The 18,989-nt window shown below is 41.6% G+C and overlaps 1 protein-coding gene across 5 annotated transcripts in view; it reads right to left on the reverse strand.

Annotated features, from left to right (window-relative positions):
• Positions 1 to 18,989, reverse strand: part of myo1b (myosin IB) — a 312,780-nt gene that overhangs the window by 73,039 nt on the left and 220,752 nt on the right. For all 5 annotated transcript variants that reach the window (XM_069934623.1, XM_069934624.1, XM_069934622.1 and 2 more), the window contains exons 9-11: positions 15,157 to 15,260; positions 3,055 to 3,202; positions 2,076 to 2,194 (exon numbers count right to left, since the gene is read on the reverse strand). In XM_069934623.1, the coding sequence (XP_069790724.1) occupies positions 2,076 to 2,194; positions 3,055 to 3,202; positions 15,157 to 15,260 (371 nt within the window). The remainder of the gene's footprint in view (positions 1 to 2,075; positions 2,195 to 3,054; positions 3,203 to 15,156; positions 15,261 to 18,989) is intronic.

The raw sequence follows: 18,989 nt of genomic DNA on the forward strand, positions 1-18,989 counted from the left end.
TCACTGTACACCCATGACTGTGTGGCCAGGCACAATTCCAATGCTATCTACAAATTTGCCAATGACACCAAGGTTATCAACAGAATTACAATCAGCAATGAGGAAGTGTACAGGAGGGAGATATATCAGCTCGTTGAATGGTGTCATACCAACCTTGAACTCAACATTACCAAAACCTAGCAGATGATTGTGGACTTCAGGAGGAAGTCAGGAGAACATGAAGCAGTCCTCATCAAGGGCTTAGTAGTGGAAAAGGTCAAGAACTTCAAATTCCTGGGTGTCAACATCTCTGAAGATCTGTTCTGGAGTTTGCTTGTCAATGCAATCATGAAGAAGGCTTGCCAGCAGCTATACTTTGTGAGGTGTTTGTGGAGATTCAGTATGTCACTGAAGACTCTCGAAAACCTCTAAAACTGTATCACGGAGAGCTTTCTGGCTGGCTGCATCACTGTTTGGTACATAGGTGCCAACTCTCAGGAGAAGAATAACTCCAGAGGGTTGTTAACTTGGCACCAGATTTCACTCCATGGAGGACATCTACAAGAGCTGGTGTCTCAAGAAAGCAGCCTCTATCCTCAAGGACCCCCACCACCCAGGCCGAGCACTGTTCACTCTGCTACAATTGAGAAAAAGGTACAGGAGCTTGAAGACACAAACTCAGTGGTACAAGGACAACTTCTTCCCCCAGCCATCAGATTTATGATTGATTAATGAACCAAAGACACTGACTTTTTGTGCACTATTTTTATTTATTTTTGTAAGGTGGTTTATATAAATGTTTGCACTGTGATGTTGCTGCCAATTTCATGACTTCTTCATGGCAATAAATTCTAAATCTGGTTCTGACCTTGCAGTGAATATCACTGAGACCAAGGAGCTAATTGTAGACTTTAGGAAAGGAAAACTAGAGGTGTACAATCCTGTGATCATTGGGGGATCAGAAGTGGAGAAGGTATGCAAATTTAAATTCCTGGGAATCATTATCTTGGAGGAACTTTCCTGGACCCATCATATTAATGCCATCATGAAGAAAGCACGTCAGCACCTCTATTTCCTCAGAAGTTTGCGGAGATTTGGTACGTCATCAGAAACCTTTGCAAAGTTCTACAGATGTATGCTGGAAAGTTTGCTGACTGACTGTATTGGGGCACCAATACCTCTCTGCAAAGCCCAGTACATCACAGACAAAACTCTCCCCATCACTGAGAACATCTACATGGAACGCTACCTTCGGAGGATCCACACCACCACAACATGCTTCGTTCTCACTGCTGCCATCAGGAAAGACCTATAGGTGCTCTGTATCACCTTCTATTCTATTTGCTGCTGTTCATGGACAGCATGTTTAACTTTGCAGCTGGGAATGAGCTGTCATTTTTATCTATTGAAATGAAAGGTTTGACTAAAACCGTCGTCTTCAAACGTTCCACCGCTTCCATATCCATTCCTGGCCACAATCTGAGTGAGAGGGGCTGACCCCGAATCCTCTCCTTTTGAAGGGTCTCCCATTACGACATAGTTTATGTCTTCACTCCTGTCTCAGACCACTTACTGCAGAAGCCCTCAGTTGTGCTTTATGTTACCTCCATCTTTGTCCATTTCAACAGCCTTCCCGATAAATAATCCAAAACCCTATGGTCTATCTTGTGTCATTTATGCAATAACATCATTATTGATTCCCACCATTCAACATCCCTAATTTAAACCTAATCTCCTCTAATCTCTTTATTCTTCTACAATTCCTCTCATCCTACAATCCTGGCCCAAACCTACTCGACCCTGGAATCATCACTGTCTCTCTAACATATTTTGCATTCCCCAGCCAAGGTGCACAATTGCCTTTGAACGACTGGGAATTGCGCTCTTAAATATCTTGGCAGCTAAATTCTTCCATTGTGTCCATTTTTAATCAGGTTTTAGTCAGTCCAGTGCTCCTTTCTCGTTGTGCCTGATTATCCTTCAGGGATGATTTACATTTTAAAAGTCCCATGTTAACAGTAATATTATTTAGAACAATACTAAGTGTAGCTTGGCTGGCATTATTTTGCACACAGTGAGCCCTTTGACACACTTACCTGGGCCACGTTAAGTGTTGTTGAAACTTTCTCTTGTTTTGCCTCCACAGTTCGGAAACTAAAGGCTCTCTCCAGCACAGCCTGATCCTGTCCAAGCAGCTCACAGATCTCCTTCAGCTCTGCACATAAAGCAAGTGAATAACTACAATAGAGTAACTACAATAGTCTCAGAGAGGACACACAGGACACTTCAAATGCTGGAATCAGAACCTAAACACAATCCCCTGGAGGAGCTCAGAAAGTCAAGCAGCATCTGTAACAGGAAAGAATCAATGCTGTGAGCAAAAACCCTTCAGCTTCTCCTGCTGAGTTCTCTCAGCAGATTGTGTTTAGCAATAGAATTACTGCAACAAAATTTAATCACTAATTTTACGAAGATGCCGTTATGACCCAAGTGTCCAAATATTCAAAGTAACAGTCTTATTAAACTCCATATCAATGGTTACGAGACGTCATCAGAGTTCTCCAAAGAATGCTTCAGAAGGTTTCATAATTAACAAAGATTCATGAATGTGGAACAATATTATTCGATGTTCTTTTGCCCTAATACTTCCCTCTGTTGTGTTGTGCAGTGTTCAAGCAGATCTCACTTCTCTGGTGCACATCCAAATTTTGGATCAGGCTCAATGATCCTCCCACTCCTAATTGTTTTTTTCCCCACGTTTTTGTTCATAGATGGGATAGGAACATTCTGGGACATGGACTTCTCTGCATCCACTGCTTTCTGATGAAATAATAACAAGTCACATTTATGTCTTCTCTAAAAGACTACTGACTTCAAGACCCAAACCCAGACTGGTAAAATTGAGTCACTGGGGGCTTAAAAATGCAAAAGATAATTGAGTTTGTATCCCATCTTAATAATATCCTACAGGTCTCTGTGTTGTACGGGAACATTTAAATTCACAGCAGCATAATATGGACAGCAGGTATGTTCTGACAACAAAACTGCTTCTTGGAGCAGCAATATTCTTCGTACCATTTTTATCTTTGATTCGGCTCTCATCCACGCCATTTACTCGGGACTCCGGCTTGAAGTCTATGTTTCCTAGCTTTAGCACTGCGGCCACCACCTCCAGAACCGACTCTAATTCATCGTCCATGAAACCAACGATCTGCATGGCATTCTGTGCGAGTAGACAAACAGGCAGAAGATTCAAGGGGATGGTTCTGAGTGCAATCTACAACAGTCTTTTCCCGGTCTTAAATCAAATCTGATGATTCTCCCACCTATAACTCCCCCAGAAAATTATAACTTCTAAAGCACACAATGTGGCAGGTCCTAGTGTTTGTCATGAACGTAAATCCTAATGATTAAGTGTTCCAAAATATGTACACTTTAGATGCACTCTTGGCATTAATACAGGCCCTGTATCTAACTTCCAGATGTTAACTTCCCAGGCTGCTTAAAATTGACCAAAAGTCCCTGGTGAGAACAAATTTGCTGCACACCTGGCAACAATACCTCCTGCTGCTGGTTAGACAAATTTAATTCAATGCATACTCAGAGATCAAAAAGGTTAAGCACAACCAACAGAGAAAGAATGAAAGGTCTCATTCGCTATCACAGATGTTATTTCTGCAAGCCAGAAAAACTGCTATAAAATAGTCTAAACACTTTGTGAATTTTATAAATACATAGTGTCAATGCATGATTTTTTTTCATTAACAAATGCGACTTGCATTCCTGTCCCCTCTTAATTAACCGCACATATACCGATGCCAAGATCACTGTGCTTTGCATTTTCACAAGGAGGAGGGGACACCACACTGATGAAAAAACAAGATTGCGTTGTCTTTCCATTGGACGGTGTAAGGTAAAACATCATGAGATGGGAATGTGTAAGGAGTTACCCTGCCCTGTACAGGGCTGTAACAAGATGTAAATGCATCCTTGTACTTACAAGATAAGAGAGACATTGATGGATTGAGAGGCAGGAAGCTAGCAGGGAAAGGATAGCAACAGTTTTAGTCATTGGACAAGTAATGATATGATGATGTTCTAAGCACATATCCAAGGGTATAAAAAATCACCATTTTGCTGATAACGGCAGAATGCATTCTCCGACTAACATGGTTGGTCGCAAGTGTTACAATCCGGTAATAAAGAACAAAGAACCCTGATTTCGACTCAGTCTGGTGTTTGTCTCACTCATTCATGAACAAAGCAGACCTAACAACGGTAACAATCATTTTGAGAATAAAATGGACTATCACTTGGTAGAATCAAGAATAAAAAATCAAATTTCAAAAAAAATTAGAGATGGCTAGGTGTGCAATTTTGATTAAATGGAAAGACAATGTTTCACCTACACATGAACAATGGCTAAGGAATATTATGTCTGTTTAAATTTGGAAAAAATTAGGTATGGTGTTATTGATTCAAATATCAAATTTCAAATGGTATGGGATTGTTTATGGACCTTAAGGGTTAGTGTTGATTTGGAATTTTAGAAGAGTGTTGTCTCTCTCCAAGATTATGCCATTGAATTTTTTTTAAATGACAACCTTCAATCTTGCTTAGGGGAAGGGGTTTAGAATTTATCCTTTTTTTTTCCTTTGTTAGATTCTATTGTAACATTAGGTTTGTGCTATTGCACGTTTGAATTTTTAACATATGATCATTATTCTAACTTTTTTTACTAGTTCTATAGCACATATCATCATTTTATTCATTTCTTTTCTATTGTACAAATATTAATAAAAATATTTTAACAAGAAAAGAGATAACAGGCCCTTCCGGTCAATGAGTCCATGCCACCCAAATACACCAATTAGCCTACAGACTTGGTGCACTGTTTTAAAGGGTGGGAGCAAACAGGAAGAGCACTGGGAGGAAACCCCTGCCGTCACAAAGTCCTCACAGACAGCGCCAGATTCAAATCCAGGAAGCTGCTACTGTAATAGCATTGCGCTAACTGCTAAATTTTGTTGTATATGCATATTGTACTTACGTATATGACCATAAACATATTATTGTTTTCTTTAAAGAATAAAATCACATCCAAGTTAGGATAATTATCTAAATTTTCTGTGACTATGATGGTCCTGCCAGAGCTGCAGTAACGTCAGTGGCATCCACCAAAGCCAGAAGAGCAGGAGCGGAGGCACAGCACTGCTGACGGCTCCATAAAAGCTTTAAAGGTGATTTCTTTTTAAAATCCTGCAATGATGGGCTCTGTGCCCAAGAAGATGGCCGGCACCTGTGCTGGGAAGCTTATCACGAGAGAGTTACAGAATCCAGGAGAGTACAGGCCGACACAGGGCACCAGAAATGGGGAGAACACCCGTCATTGAGAAGGAAAAGCATAGGAGACAACCCTACAGGAGAGTGAGCATGGCAGGGGCTCAGCGTCTGAAGGACTCGTTCAGGTTCCGGTCTGCCGGAGTCTGGCTTAAGGGAAACAGTTAACGGAAGTAGGATTTGAGAGGGTCCTGAGGACTCCCCAAGGGTCAAGGCTTCTGGATTGTATTGGAGGTTTGGATCGGGAGCTCTGGTTGCTGGAGATTTGAACTGGAGTCTGTGGGGATGCAGCAGTGTGGGAGCACTGGAGGCGAATCCTCAGACAATCAGAGTCTCTCAAGGGACTTTCTTTTGCTTCTATGTATATTACATAGTTAATGTATTATGTGACAATAAAAGGACCCTTTGATAACATAAGTTTGATTGACTAGTGATAAAATTTTCAATCCTAACTTCATACATTTGTCAAAAACAAATTAATTTGCATAAGGCAACACTGCCTTTGTCAAATGGCATGAATTTCTAAGTGCCCCATGACTATATTTACAGAGCTTAATTGACCCTGTGGTTCTTCTGAATGTTTGTCTCGCTCTCTCCCTTACTTGCTCTCCCACATAGTCCCAGTTTAGCTACATCTCTTCAGTTTGTCATCATGCTTAATTCTACTAAACATACACCCCCACCCCTGTCATTGACAGAATAGTTATAACCTGAGAATTGCAGTGGGAGCCATGGAGTGATGGGTGTATTCAGAACTGGAAGGTGACATTTTCTACCTGAGAGAAAATAATTGACAATAATGCAAGGAGAAGGACCTTTCATGGATTATCCTTGCTTCAGTTTTGCAGCACTGGCCATCCTCCTCGCCCCCCAAACAGCATTCACTTCCATCCAAAGAGAATGGCCCACGAGGGAGAAAATTAACAGAATTTAATGAGGACCTCCAATGCTATTTGTATGGAACACCATATTCTTTCTGTGACTGTGGGTTTGCCCTGGGACCTCTGGTTTCTTCCCACTTCCCAAAGAATGCTGATAGGAAGGTTAATTGACCTTTGAAAAATACCCACTGGAGCAGGAGTATCAGGGGAGACTTAATAAGCATCTGAGAGAGAACAGGTTACAAGAAAATAAATCGGGCCATGAGATTAATAAGGGTTGAATGGTCTCCTTCTCTGTCATAAGGAAATATCTAATTCCATTCTCCTTGTGGACTGTTCTTGCCTCTCGTTAAATAGCATGTCACTTAATCATTTTATGTAGTAATCTTTCCTGCATTCAACCCGGCTTGCATATAATTTCCTACATTCAATCAGATCAATGGATCGAGACCAGGACCACGCCTTGGGTGGGATTTCCCCTTTTCCTAACTGAAACCAGTTTCCTAACCACCAGGGCCTATGACTGAGGTTAAATGTGCTCTTCTTGATGCACAAGATCATATGCCATCCATTTTGGGAGCCCTAGCATGACTTTCAATACAGAAATGTGTTGGAGACACTCCACTGGTCATGCAGCATTCATTGGAAGTAAAGGGTCACCAACATTGTGTTCCTGGGCCTTTTGGCAGGTGTGTCAGATACCTTACAAAGGGGCCCAGGCCCAAAACATAGGTTATTTCCTGTGGATACAGTGTAACCTGCTGAGTCTCTCCAGCACATTGTATTGCACTTGACCCCAGCATCTGCACTTTTCTGAACTTCTTTTCCTTGATATGGTTCCCACCTTGACTCTTGCTGACATTTCACCAGACACTTCATTCCCACATGCAGCCTGCAAAATATTCCATTCCATCTGATTATCAACATGGCAATCCTGCATTAGTTTGTTAAAACTGAGAATCAGTCACCAAGGAATAACTAGTAGATAAATTTGTCTCTGGTCACCAGCACTAAAGACCTTATGGGTTTTGACCAGCAATTAAAGTCACCTCCGGACATTTGGTTCCATTTATGCCAATGGAATCAAGTGCATAGAAGTGAGCATTCCTAGCAGACTGTTTTCATATGTGGGCTTTGTATTAGGAACAGGAAATCAATTCTAGACCCATTGCTTTCACACTACTTTACATATGGTATCAATGAACTCACATTATTAAAATCTGAAAATTAAAACAAAATTACAAGAACACAAGAAATGGGAGGAAGGGTAGACTTAGCCCTTCAATCCAGCTGAGTCACTCAATACAATGTGATGTTGGTCTTCAACTCTGTTTCCCTGCCTGACTTACAATCACCACCTCCTACCAATACATAGATTTCTATAGATAGTCAATGGTCAGACTACCTCTTCTTTCAATATCATGAATTAATTCACCAAAGGAGCTCAATGGGGAAGAAAATCCAAAAAAATCCGCAGCTAAATTTGCAAGGGGGTGTTATCCGATTTGTAATGTGTGGCCAAGGCTTGAAGTGGGAAGGCTGTCCTCTGAGAATTGATCGTTTACATTACCTATCTGTATCCGACAAGATTAAAACCTACGTGGGAAGATATCGCAGAGCTGATGATCCAAAGAACTTTGTATCCCATTGTGCCCATAACAAAACATAAAATAAGCTCTTTGAAATAGAGATTAATGCTTGCAATGCCCAGCTGGTTTCTGCTATTAATGCTTGGGCTAGACCTTGGTGTCCAGGCTCAGTATCATTATGTGACCAGAGCCTGACACTGTGTGCAATTCAGTCCAATGTCAACTAGAACCTGACTTAAATGGGTGATTTGAAAAGGGCAGTCAAGAGGGGAAAGTCAGCCACTTACTTTCAACGTGTTAATCTGGTCATTACATGGTACGGTGCTTCAATATAAAATAGACCATGATGTCACCAGCATTTTTTATAAGGAGTAGGGTCTGCGCTTTGAATTCCCAGCTCCACTTCCATTGGAAACAATTTTAAAGGTACAATGGCATCCTCTTTCAACTTTATTTTGGGTAGCTCTCTATGCTGTCTGTGACTACTGACAACCATATTCACAACCCTCAGAAAAGAAATGTGTCACCCTCATTAGTTTTGAAACAATAATTAATCTTCTTGAGAGTGTAACCCTAATCCTAGATGTCACTCGAGAATAAGGGTGGCACAGTTAGTGTGGTGATTAGCGCAATGCTGTTACAGAGCCAGCGACAGGGACCAGGATTCAAATCCCATGCTGCACGTAAGGAGTTTAAATGTTCTTGCAGTGTCTGTGTGGGCTTCCTCTGGATGCTCCAGTCTCTTCTCGCCGTTCAAAACCGACTGGGGGCTGCGGGTCAATTGGGTGGCACAAGCTCATGGGCAGAAAGGGCCTGTTACCATGTTGTATGTGTAAACTCAAAAGAAAAAAAATGTTAATATCTTCATTGGATCTGAATATCTAATACGGTTGAGTAAAGTTCCTTGTCACTCTTCCAAGTTCCAGAGATTATAGGAGTAGCCTGCTCAACCTTCCTCATCCCAGGAATCATCCTTGTGAACCTTTACTGCATGGCCACCAGGGCAAGTATATCATTCCCAAATTAAAACTATATATTCTCACCAATACCTCAGATGCATCAAGATCTCAGTAGGTTTATATTTTGTCAATCCTGCAATAAAGGTCAACAACCATTTTCACAGCTCTCTGGGAAGAAATGTGTCTTCCTTTTTAGTAGTTGTATCAGCATTAAAACTTTCTGTTTCTCATGCAATCTCTCTGAACATTAATATTTAAGATTTAAATAATATTCTGATCTTCTCTTCACAACTTTGTATTGTTATCCCATCAACATTAACATTAAGCCCAGACATGGATTTCTGCAGTTCACAGAACATTTCTCCAAATTGATGCAGCATTTTATTTATGACTGAAAAAGATAGTACAACAAGCAAACATCATCCTTTTCTTCAATTAAAAATGATCCTCCCAATAATAGAATAATGCAATGAATTTAAACAAAAGTACAGAAGGATGGAGGATGGGAAAGTATGTGGAATTTCTATTAGTGACAAATGAGGGACAAAAGCAAAAATAAAATCAATAAATATTGGTGATCTCTTTCTCTGACCCTGCAGTCCTATGATTGAGTAGAAAATAGGATGGGACCCTGGTTCAGATCATAGATTGTTGACCAAAGCACATTGGTGCAGAGATCCACAAGAAACTATTGGCTTAAGAAGAGAAATTGTTGAGAAGACTTGATGAAGTGACATGATACATTTTTTAAAGGATTAATATTTGAACTTGAATGACGAAGGGACATGGTGGCTAATATCTCCAGCAACTCTGCCATTCGATGAGAGGACAGGGATATCAACTGCACTTTTTCACAGTGTCTTCAAACCAAGTGCTTATTTGACAAGTAATCTTTTATGTGGTCATAAATCACATGAGTGCAGATATTCTGTGATGTGAAGGAGAAGAGAAAGATTAGACACAGTTTAGCAGGCAAAATAACAGATAGGGTATGGAAAACATATCACTCTCCCATCCAATTTTTAGAAAGGGCTATAGTTTTGCTTGTGTTAAGAGGTTATAGAACATAAAACAGTACAGCACAGAACCAGAGAATTCATCCAACAATGTCTGTGCTGAACATGCCAATTAAACTCAATCTCTGCTCCCTGCACCTGATACATAACCCTCTATTCCCTGCACATTCAGAAGCCCTAAAATTGTACGCTTGGATCTGCTGCCACCCATTCAGCAGGTTTCATAAACAATGAGGAAATCAGTGTTGCCAGACACTCACAGCTGAAAGTAGTGATCATTGTCTCACACAGTTCACATCAGATATTAAGCAACAAAAATATTTACAGAATAAAAATGCAATACAGGTATGTAATCTTTTATCCGAAATTCTGAGAACTGAAAACCAAACATTTTTTCCATGGATGTCGTCTGCACACCAAAGCTTACTTTTGGCGCCAAACATGACTTGATGCAACCCATGCTCAACTCACACTTGAATATCCCATGTTGATAATTAGTGAAATCCTATGGAATCCTTACTTTATAGGTGCCAGCGGAAAATCAGAGTCCAGTGCCTCCAATTCGCTGTACACAGGTGCCCGATTTGTCGTAGACAGCCCGAAGCCCAGACACCCCTCCCTCCCATCAAGCGCCGCCGCAACACCACCCATCCAGCGTCTGAATCAGGAACTTGGATGGGCGGTAGATTGGGGCAAGGATCCACGGTCAGAAGTTTAAATGGGCTGGCAGCTGGGGCATCAGGAGTTCAGAAGGTGGGCAGCTAGGACTTCGGGAGGGGTTCAGATGGGTGGGAGTCCGGGGCAAGGATCTGCAGCCAGGAGTTCAAATGGATGAGCTCCAGGTCATTCAGAACTCCGGTGGGTGGACGGCTGGGACAAGGGTCCTCTGAAGGGGTGCCAGGAGATCTTCCTTGGGGTGTCAGGAGCTATGGTTGGTAGACTGCTGGGGAGAGGGTCCGCTGTTGAGGCATCAGGAGCTCGGATGGCCGCTGCAAACACTCTGCTGTCCAGCGCTGCCGCAACCACCCCCACCCCCATCCAGCACCGCCGCAAACACCCTCCGTCCAGTGCTGCCACTACCCCCCATCCAGTGCCGCCGCCATAACCCACCCCCCCATCTAGAGACCCTTCCAGTTGGAGTGTGCCTTTGTTTTACGCTAATCTAAAATCAGCTCAATTACTTAACGTAGCTCCATTACTATTATTCCATTATCCAAAATATTCTAAATTCGCAAAAGTGTCTGGTCCTAAGGGTCTCGGATAAAAGATTCTGTACCTGTAATAGAAATGGGTAAATTTTTGCAAATTGGAGAAAGATCTGGCCAGAATAGAGAAGAGTCAAAGAGTGGTGTGTACACGTATAGTCAACTTTTAAAGAGGAGATAGTACATTTATAAAAAGGGGAAACAATGGCAATCAGAGCCCTTTGAATGGCAAATGGTCAGACAAGAGAATAAATCAATAAAAATGCAAAATATAAAAAGAACAGAGATACGGCATTTCCACCCCATGAATCTGAGGCACCCAAATACACCCTTGTGACCAATTAACCTAATAACCCCCTATGTCTTTAGAATTTGGAATAAACTTAAACATAATAACCGTAAATAAACTAAATTTTTTGTATTTTATTCTCTAGCTCTCATGGTGAATTCAAATTCTTCTCTTGGGATCAGTGGTTTTTGAACTATGTGCAATATACAAATGTACTGGAGAAACTCTCAAGGTCGCACAGCATCCATAGGGATTAAAGGGTAATCAGTATTCGGGTCTGGGCTGGCACCATAACTTAATCACTATAAGATGTGTGCTGGATTAGAGCTAAATAGGATTCATAAGAAACATTAAAATGAGTAAGTCACTTATTCTAGATGAGAAGTACACTAGTTTTCTAAGGTTAGAATTGCAGAGAAGTTGCCCTCAGCCTTCTCAGTTTGCATAGATTCAGGGATCAAAGCATTGGAGGATGGAAAATATCATATCCTTATGAGATAGTCATCTAAATGCTTGTAGTGAGAATGTTATGAGACAGAATAATTTTAAAAAGTTAAAAAAACTTGCAAGGCAATATTTGACATACAATTATGTTAAAAGGGTTTTTGAAGGGAGTTTGGTTTATGTGTAAAAATGGATATTATATGGGATAAAATACCACTATTTTAGTAATGTTAACAATATCAAATTCAATATGAATAAACATTCAACAATCAGATTTATTGTCGGAGTAGATACATGACAATCACATGACATAATTTTTCCTGTGGGCCAGGAATTTGTATTAACTGGTAACTGTACATGGTACTCAACAAAAAAGATACATATAGGAAAGAGAGAAATGTAAACAAAGAAAAAATGTAAACAAATTGACATTGCAATATGGAAAAAAAAATTCAGTAATAAACAATGTGCAAAGTAAAAGGGAAAAGAGCAGATAGAATATAAATTTGACCAAACAGAGATAACCAAATTTTAAAAGATTCAGGAATAGCAGTAGGAGTTGGTGCTAAATCTCAGAAGATATGTTAGCAAGTAATTTAATAAAGCAAACAGGATCTCAGACTTTGAAGAAACTCTTCAAAACTAGAATAGGTGAGTTGAAGCAGATGCTTCACTAGGTAAACTCTGCCAATTTTTTGATGGTCTGAGACCCCAAGAATGAAAGTCTGCTCGACATTAAGATTCAAGGCTTATGGGGTGGGACTAGAGATGAAAGTTGGGGGACACCAGTGGAAGGCAGCATTCAGCTTTGGGAGTTGGACGCAATTGGAAGGGAACCACATAGCTTTGGATATCAGCAACAAGGGTTGATCAGGAATCAAAGAACGGAGATCAGGAGTCCAATAACATGATCAAGGTGGGATACTCAAGCAGGGATCCATACTAAAGACATCAACAGCAAGTGGTGAGTTGGAGTAGAGCCCAGAAAACTATTCAAGAGAGTATCTAACAGCATGACGATGGTCACCTTAGTCTCCAAGGATAAGACTGAGTTAAGATTAGGTGTCCCTTCATGAACTCTGAAGTAGGTTTCAACTCTGGACTTCACTGAGCATGCCCAACAGCCACTGGATAAAATTATTTAAATTAAGCTGCTGAAGCTCAGCAATCAGCTTTCAAATAAATAAACAGTGCACTCACTGTTGGTTTAGGGATGGGAGGGGTGGTATGGGAGGCAGAGTACAGAGCACTTTTCATCAAACTAGGAGCTTTGCTATACCTTGATTAAGGGATCAAGCCCAAAATGTATCTTGATCTTTGCTATATAAAGTACACTATTTGACTTGCTGAGTTTCTCCAACGTTGCATTTTTACTTGTTCAATCTGAACACTAGCAATTAGAAAGCTAATTTTACGAAACTGAAACTAATTCAACTGGAACAAACAAACTCCCCATCATGTGATGAATAAACCTGTTTCTGACATCACAGTGTGTCTTCCCTGAATGATCATGAGATATATCTTCATCAGTAAAAACAAAGCAAACTTAAACCAATTCAATCTGCTTCAATCACCTGCTGGTGAGTAGTCACACAACAAATATTGATAAAGTAGTTCACATGAAAAAGACTCGAGTTCACCACAAATACCTAGCTTACAACATTAATCAGTTAATGATTTTTATTTGTGCTGCAATATTCAGGGACCAATCAGACTGGACTGTATGTTTCAGGGATGGTTTTAAGTTTGAGGCTCACGATTGCAGGTAAAGTCTGAGCTATTTGAGCCCCTCTGGCTCCACAGAATTCTTCCCATCGCTCCAGATGGTTATGCCCACTCAGAATGACCTCATCCTGTTTAATCAGAACCTTCATGACAGAAAGAATCTGGATTTCTCCTCTCCATCAATTCATTCAATTCATTGTGCCTACTGAAAGAGACCAGACTTTGTCAAGAGATTGAATCTCCCATCATTATAAACAAGAAGAAACCGTGTCTGTGCCCATTGTCTTCGCCATGACAGTGTTCAGATTTTACAACTCAATACATTACAGAGCCGGGCAAACTCAGCAAATCACGCAGCATTCCTCATTCAGCAAAGACATGTAACCAAAGTTTCGGGCCTGAGCCCTTCTTCAAGGTATTTTACATCTGTTGCAGACTTTGATTTATATTCTGTGAACACAAAAGAACGGAATCATTGAACAAGGGAGAAAGAGAGTGAGACGTGCACACACATATACCCACGAACATGAACACTCAGGAGAGAGACTGAGGGAAGAGAGAATGCAGGATTAAGTGAGTGGGATTTTATGAAATTAAGTAAAATTTTAAAATTGTTTGGCAGAAAGAAAAGATCTGGGAAAGTTTGAAAGTAGCAGAAAGTGACCATGTTCAATGACTTGCTGTTGCTTCTGGTGACAAAGAAGATAATGCCATGCAGACAGACAAATACCATTAGACTACAGTACAACTCCAATGATCTGAAATCAAAATCTCCAAAATCCTCATTTGAGGATATTGGAAACAAATCAGAAATCTTTTCTGAGCCGAACTGACCTCACAAGTTGAAAAAAAAACACCCGACCTGAAATTAGAAAGATTGTCCTCATTTCAGGTAACTCCCTCCCCTCTCTATTTTACCTTCCCCTATTGACTTTTCTCACCAACGTTCCCTCTCAAACTGCATTCCACTTCCTCCCACCCGCAAGCAGTTGGAAGAATCCCTTCTCTAGGTGTCATCAAGGAGAGGGGCCTTCCGGCGGGAGCGGGACCTCAGGCTCAGTGGCATCGCCTCCCCTCCCATTCTCTTCCCTCCCTCTCTCCTCGGCACACCAGACGCTGACTCCGAATCCTCTCCTTGGCTTACGGGTGTGCGTGTGCAGAAGGCCTAGGGGAGGATTCAGAGTCGGTGAACAGTGAGACAGGAGCTCACCGACTTGCCAGTGAGTGTTCCTCCAGCCCAGGAAGCCTCTCCAGTGATCAATGGCAGCGGTGGTTTGTGTCAGGGATCGGCAGCAGCGGTTGGGTGGTCTTGGTGTTTGGGGGCTGCATTGGATCTGTCTCCTTGATTGGCAGCAGCCAGCATTTTTTTGGTGAGAATTAAACATTATTTTAATGCTTAAAAAGCCTTCACATTGTTTGTGGTTGTTTTACCACTGTTACAAGTGATTTGCTGTTGCTTCTGGGCTGTTTTTAAAGAATAACCAATTCTCCGAAAAAAATGTTTATCTGACATAGACCTGGTCCAGACCATTTTGGATAATTGGAGTTATACTGTATATCTAAAAAGAATGATGGCTTTGGGATCTTTGATCACAGCTTATCTGAACCTTTCCATGTGAGACTGCTGGATTGTGCTACACATTATTCCAAGGAAATTATCATATAGTAAAGGCAAATCCATTCCAACCAAAGGAAACCAAGGAATGTAATCCTTTTATTGCCATCTTACTTTTACTGTTCTGAAGTTGGCTGCATCATCTATCCCATTTACTTCAGCCGAATCCAATCCCAGGTAATTGTAATGGTTGAAACCCTTCTCGAGCTTCAGCTGTCCTGCAAGTGAAAAGTTAACGTGTTAGAGTATCATTAAGATTCCAGTGTTTCAACGCATTCCTGTTATTGCATGGTCCTTTTTAGTTGCACAGGCAATATCAGGACCACAGTTTTTGGGATCCTGTAATTACTCATTTGGTTTCAGGGTTTCAGGATTAATAATCACTCATTTGAGAAGATCTGATGTCCCTCTGTATCTATTACAATAGTATAGTAAACAGGAGATGTAATGATGTTCAATCTTTAGTTTATGGACGTTTAACTCCTGTACAGGTTGAGGATCAATTCATCTAAATCATTAATTCTGAGATGTTAAACTCTGTGTCTGCTGCAAATGACTTCACTTTTCAGTTGGGCAGGACTATGTCTTGGAACCTTCCCAGCCCATTGGGATCAATAAAATATCTGGACTCTTCATTGGGTACCCAAATCAGTGTCCAGTCAAGCATTCTGAAACCTCTCCCACAGTAGAGTGCTGAACATACTATATAATGTTTATTTTTCTGACATTCATCAGGATACTAATTATAATTCTTCACCTATTTCATAATTTGGCATCTTTGAAGACATTGGAAAACATTTTTCTCAATTTTACATAGACTTTATTTTGTTCTGTTCACCTACAAAAACACTTTGTTATTTCATATTGACTTACATCATTTGCAAATTAATCATATTTGGATTAAACATATGGATCCAAGTCAATTATGCAAATTAGAAACAGTAAATGACCTCAGCATCGATCCCAGGGAAAGCCACCAACTTCTTCTGCCTCTCAAAATTAACTTTGGCAACTTCTCATCTGTCCTTAATCTCCACCATTCTTTTAACAGAACTTTGTCCAACACCCACCAAACTCAGTTCCGCCCCCAGGGATGCTCTTTTACCGGCTAAATGTCTACAACATATCCAGCTAAAAGTTCTCACATACACATGCTGTTGCTTCATTAAACAAAAAATTACAAGTACAAATTGGATGACACAGTTGGCACACCAGCTCAATGTCATTACAGTGCCAGCGATTAGGACTGGACCGGGGTTCGATCCCATGCTGTCTGAAAGGAATTTTTACATTCTCCCTGTTTCTGCATGGGTTTTCTCCAGGGGGGTCTGGTTTCCTCCCACTTTTCAAAGCCTACCAGTGGTGTAGGTTTTTTTCTTTGGCTTGGCTTCGCGGACGAAGATTTATGGAGGGGGTAAAAAGTCCACGTCAGCTGCAGGCTCGTTTGTGGCTGACCAGTCCGATGCGGGACAGGCAGACACGATTGCAGCGGTTGCAAGGGAAAATTGGTTGGTTGGGGTTGGGTGTTGGGTTTTTCCTCCTTTGCCTTTTGTCAGTGAGGTGGGCTCTGCGGTCTTCTTCAAAGGAGGCTGCTGCCCGCCAAACTGTGAGGCGCCAAGATGCACGGTTTGAGGCGTTATCAGCCCACTGGCGGTGGTCAATGTGGCAGGCACCAAGAGATTTCTTTAGGCAGTCCTTGTACCTTTTCTTTGGTGCACCTCTGTCACGGTGGCCAGTGGAGAGCTCGCCATATAATACGATCTTGGGAAGGCGATGGTCCTCCATTCTGGAGACGTGACCCATCCAGCGCAGCTGGATCTTCAGCAGCGTGGACTCGATGCTGTCGACCTCTGCCATCTCGAGTACCTCGACGTTAGGGGTGTGAGCGCTCCAATGGATGTTGAGGATGGAGCGGAGACAACGCTGGTGGAAGCGTTCTAGGAGCCGTAGGTGGTGCCGGTAGAGGACCCATGATTCGGAGCCGAACAGGAGTGTGGGTATGACAACGGCTCTGTATACGCTTATCTTTGTGAGGTTTTTCAGTTGGTTGTTTTTCCAGACTCTTTTGTGTAGTCTTCCAAAGGCGCTATTTGCCTTGGCGAGTCTGTTGTCTATCTCATTGTCGATCCTTGCATCTGATGAAATGGTGCAGCCGAGATAGGTAAACTGGTTGACCGTTTTGAGTTTTGTGTGCCCGATGGAGATGTGGGGGGGCTGGTAGTCATGGTGGGGAGCTGGCTGATGGAGGACCTCAGTTTTCTTCAGGCTGACTTCCAGGCCAAACATTTTGGCAGTTTCCGCAAAGCAGGACGTCAAGCGCTGAAGAGCTGGCTCTGAATGGGCAACTAAAGCGGCATCATCTGCAAAGAGTAGTTCACGGACAAGTTTCTCTTGTGTCTTGGTGTGAGCTTGCAGGCGCCTCAGATTGAAGAGACTGCCATCCGTGCGGTACCGGATGTAAACAGCGTCTTCATTGTTGGGGTCTTTCATGGCTTGGTTCAGCATCATGCTGAAGAAGATTGAAAAGAGGGTTGGTGCGAGAACACAGCCTTGCTTCACGCCATTGTTAATGGAGAAGGGTTCAGAGAGCTCATTGCTGTATCTGACCCGACCTTGTTGGTTTTCGTGCAGTTGGATAATCATGTTGAGGAACTTTGGGGGACATCCGATGCGCTCTAGTATTTGCCAAAGCCCTTTCCTGCTCACGGTGTCGAAGGCTTTGGTGAGGTCAACAAAGGTGATGTAGGTTAATGGGGTGTAAATTGGGTGGCACGGATTTGTGGACCAAAATGGCCTGTTACCGTGCTGTATGTCTAAATTAAATTAAATCAACTTTTACTCGCATGGTTTATGGACAACAAAATCTTTTTTTAAAAACATAGAAACATTTTTGAATATTGAAAATACATCAACTAGTTTGTGCTCAGTATTCCCTGTAACAGAGCATATAGATATGTTTTTGGGAGATAAATTGGGGCAGGTATTGTTAGAGTAGGTCACATACAAACACTTTAAACAGATCTTATTTAAAATACTAGAGCTCTGCTAACGCTAGACATATTGGCCCTATAGCCTTTGCAAGAGCTTTGGAGAGTTCCCAAGGGATTTCACTATTGGATGGTTGTTTATAAAAAGACAACAGATGAAAGAGCTTGTCGGAGCCACAGAGTCTGGAGGGGAATTTGCTGTTCTAAGAGGGTCATGTGGTTTTGCAAGCAGAGAGAGTCAAACAGGATTCTCTCAGAGAGAGAGAGAGAGGGGCGGGAGAGATCAGGTCTGCAGTGTTACAGAGAGTAACAGCAGCTGGGACTGGAACAGGACAAGCTGGTAAGCTTGTGGAAAACCCCATTTGGAAGACGGGTAGTGAGTTCTTAGTTCAGCCTGGTCAAAGCCCTTGTGGTTCATGCAAGAGGAGAGGACTGGATGTCTAATGTTTCACTTGAAATAAGAGAAACAAAAAGGCACTCTGTGGTGACCTAAAAGAAAGAGGTTATCATCTGGAGAACCCTGAGGGGGTAAGTTTCTTCGGCAAGACACTGAAGTGGCTGATGGAAGTACATCAGTTATGGGTGTCCAGCATACAACAAATCTCTCTCCCTCTTTAAAACCACCAAGAACCTTCCTGAGCGGTAACCATTTACCTTTCAAGCACCAAAGCCTGCTGAGCTTTATAAATGTTAAATTCTGTGCACAGTATAAGAATTGCCTGCAACCAGTGAACTTGAAGGAATGAAAAGTGAGATTGGACTGTGAATCAAAAAACTTTTCTAAACTTACACACACATTACATACACGTGCAGTTAGAATGAGAAGGGGATTAAGTTAGGTTAGTTAAGTCAATAGTGATAAGTTAGAGCTTGATCCTGTTTTCATGTTTAAAGATAATTAAAAACAACTTTTGTTTAAGTAACCATTTTTCTTGGTGAATATCTATTGTAACTATTTTT

This window comes from Narcine bancroftii, chromosome 4 (assembly GCF_036971445.1).
Source record: "Narcine bancroftii isolate sNarBan1 chromosome 4, sNarBan1.hap1, whole genome shotgun sequence".
Lineage (NCBI taxonomy): Eukaryota > Metazoa > Chordata > Chondrichthyes > Torpediniformes > Narcinidae > Narcine > Narcine bancroftii.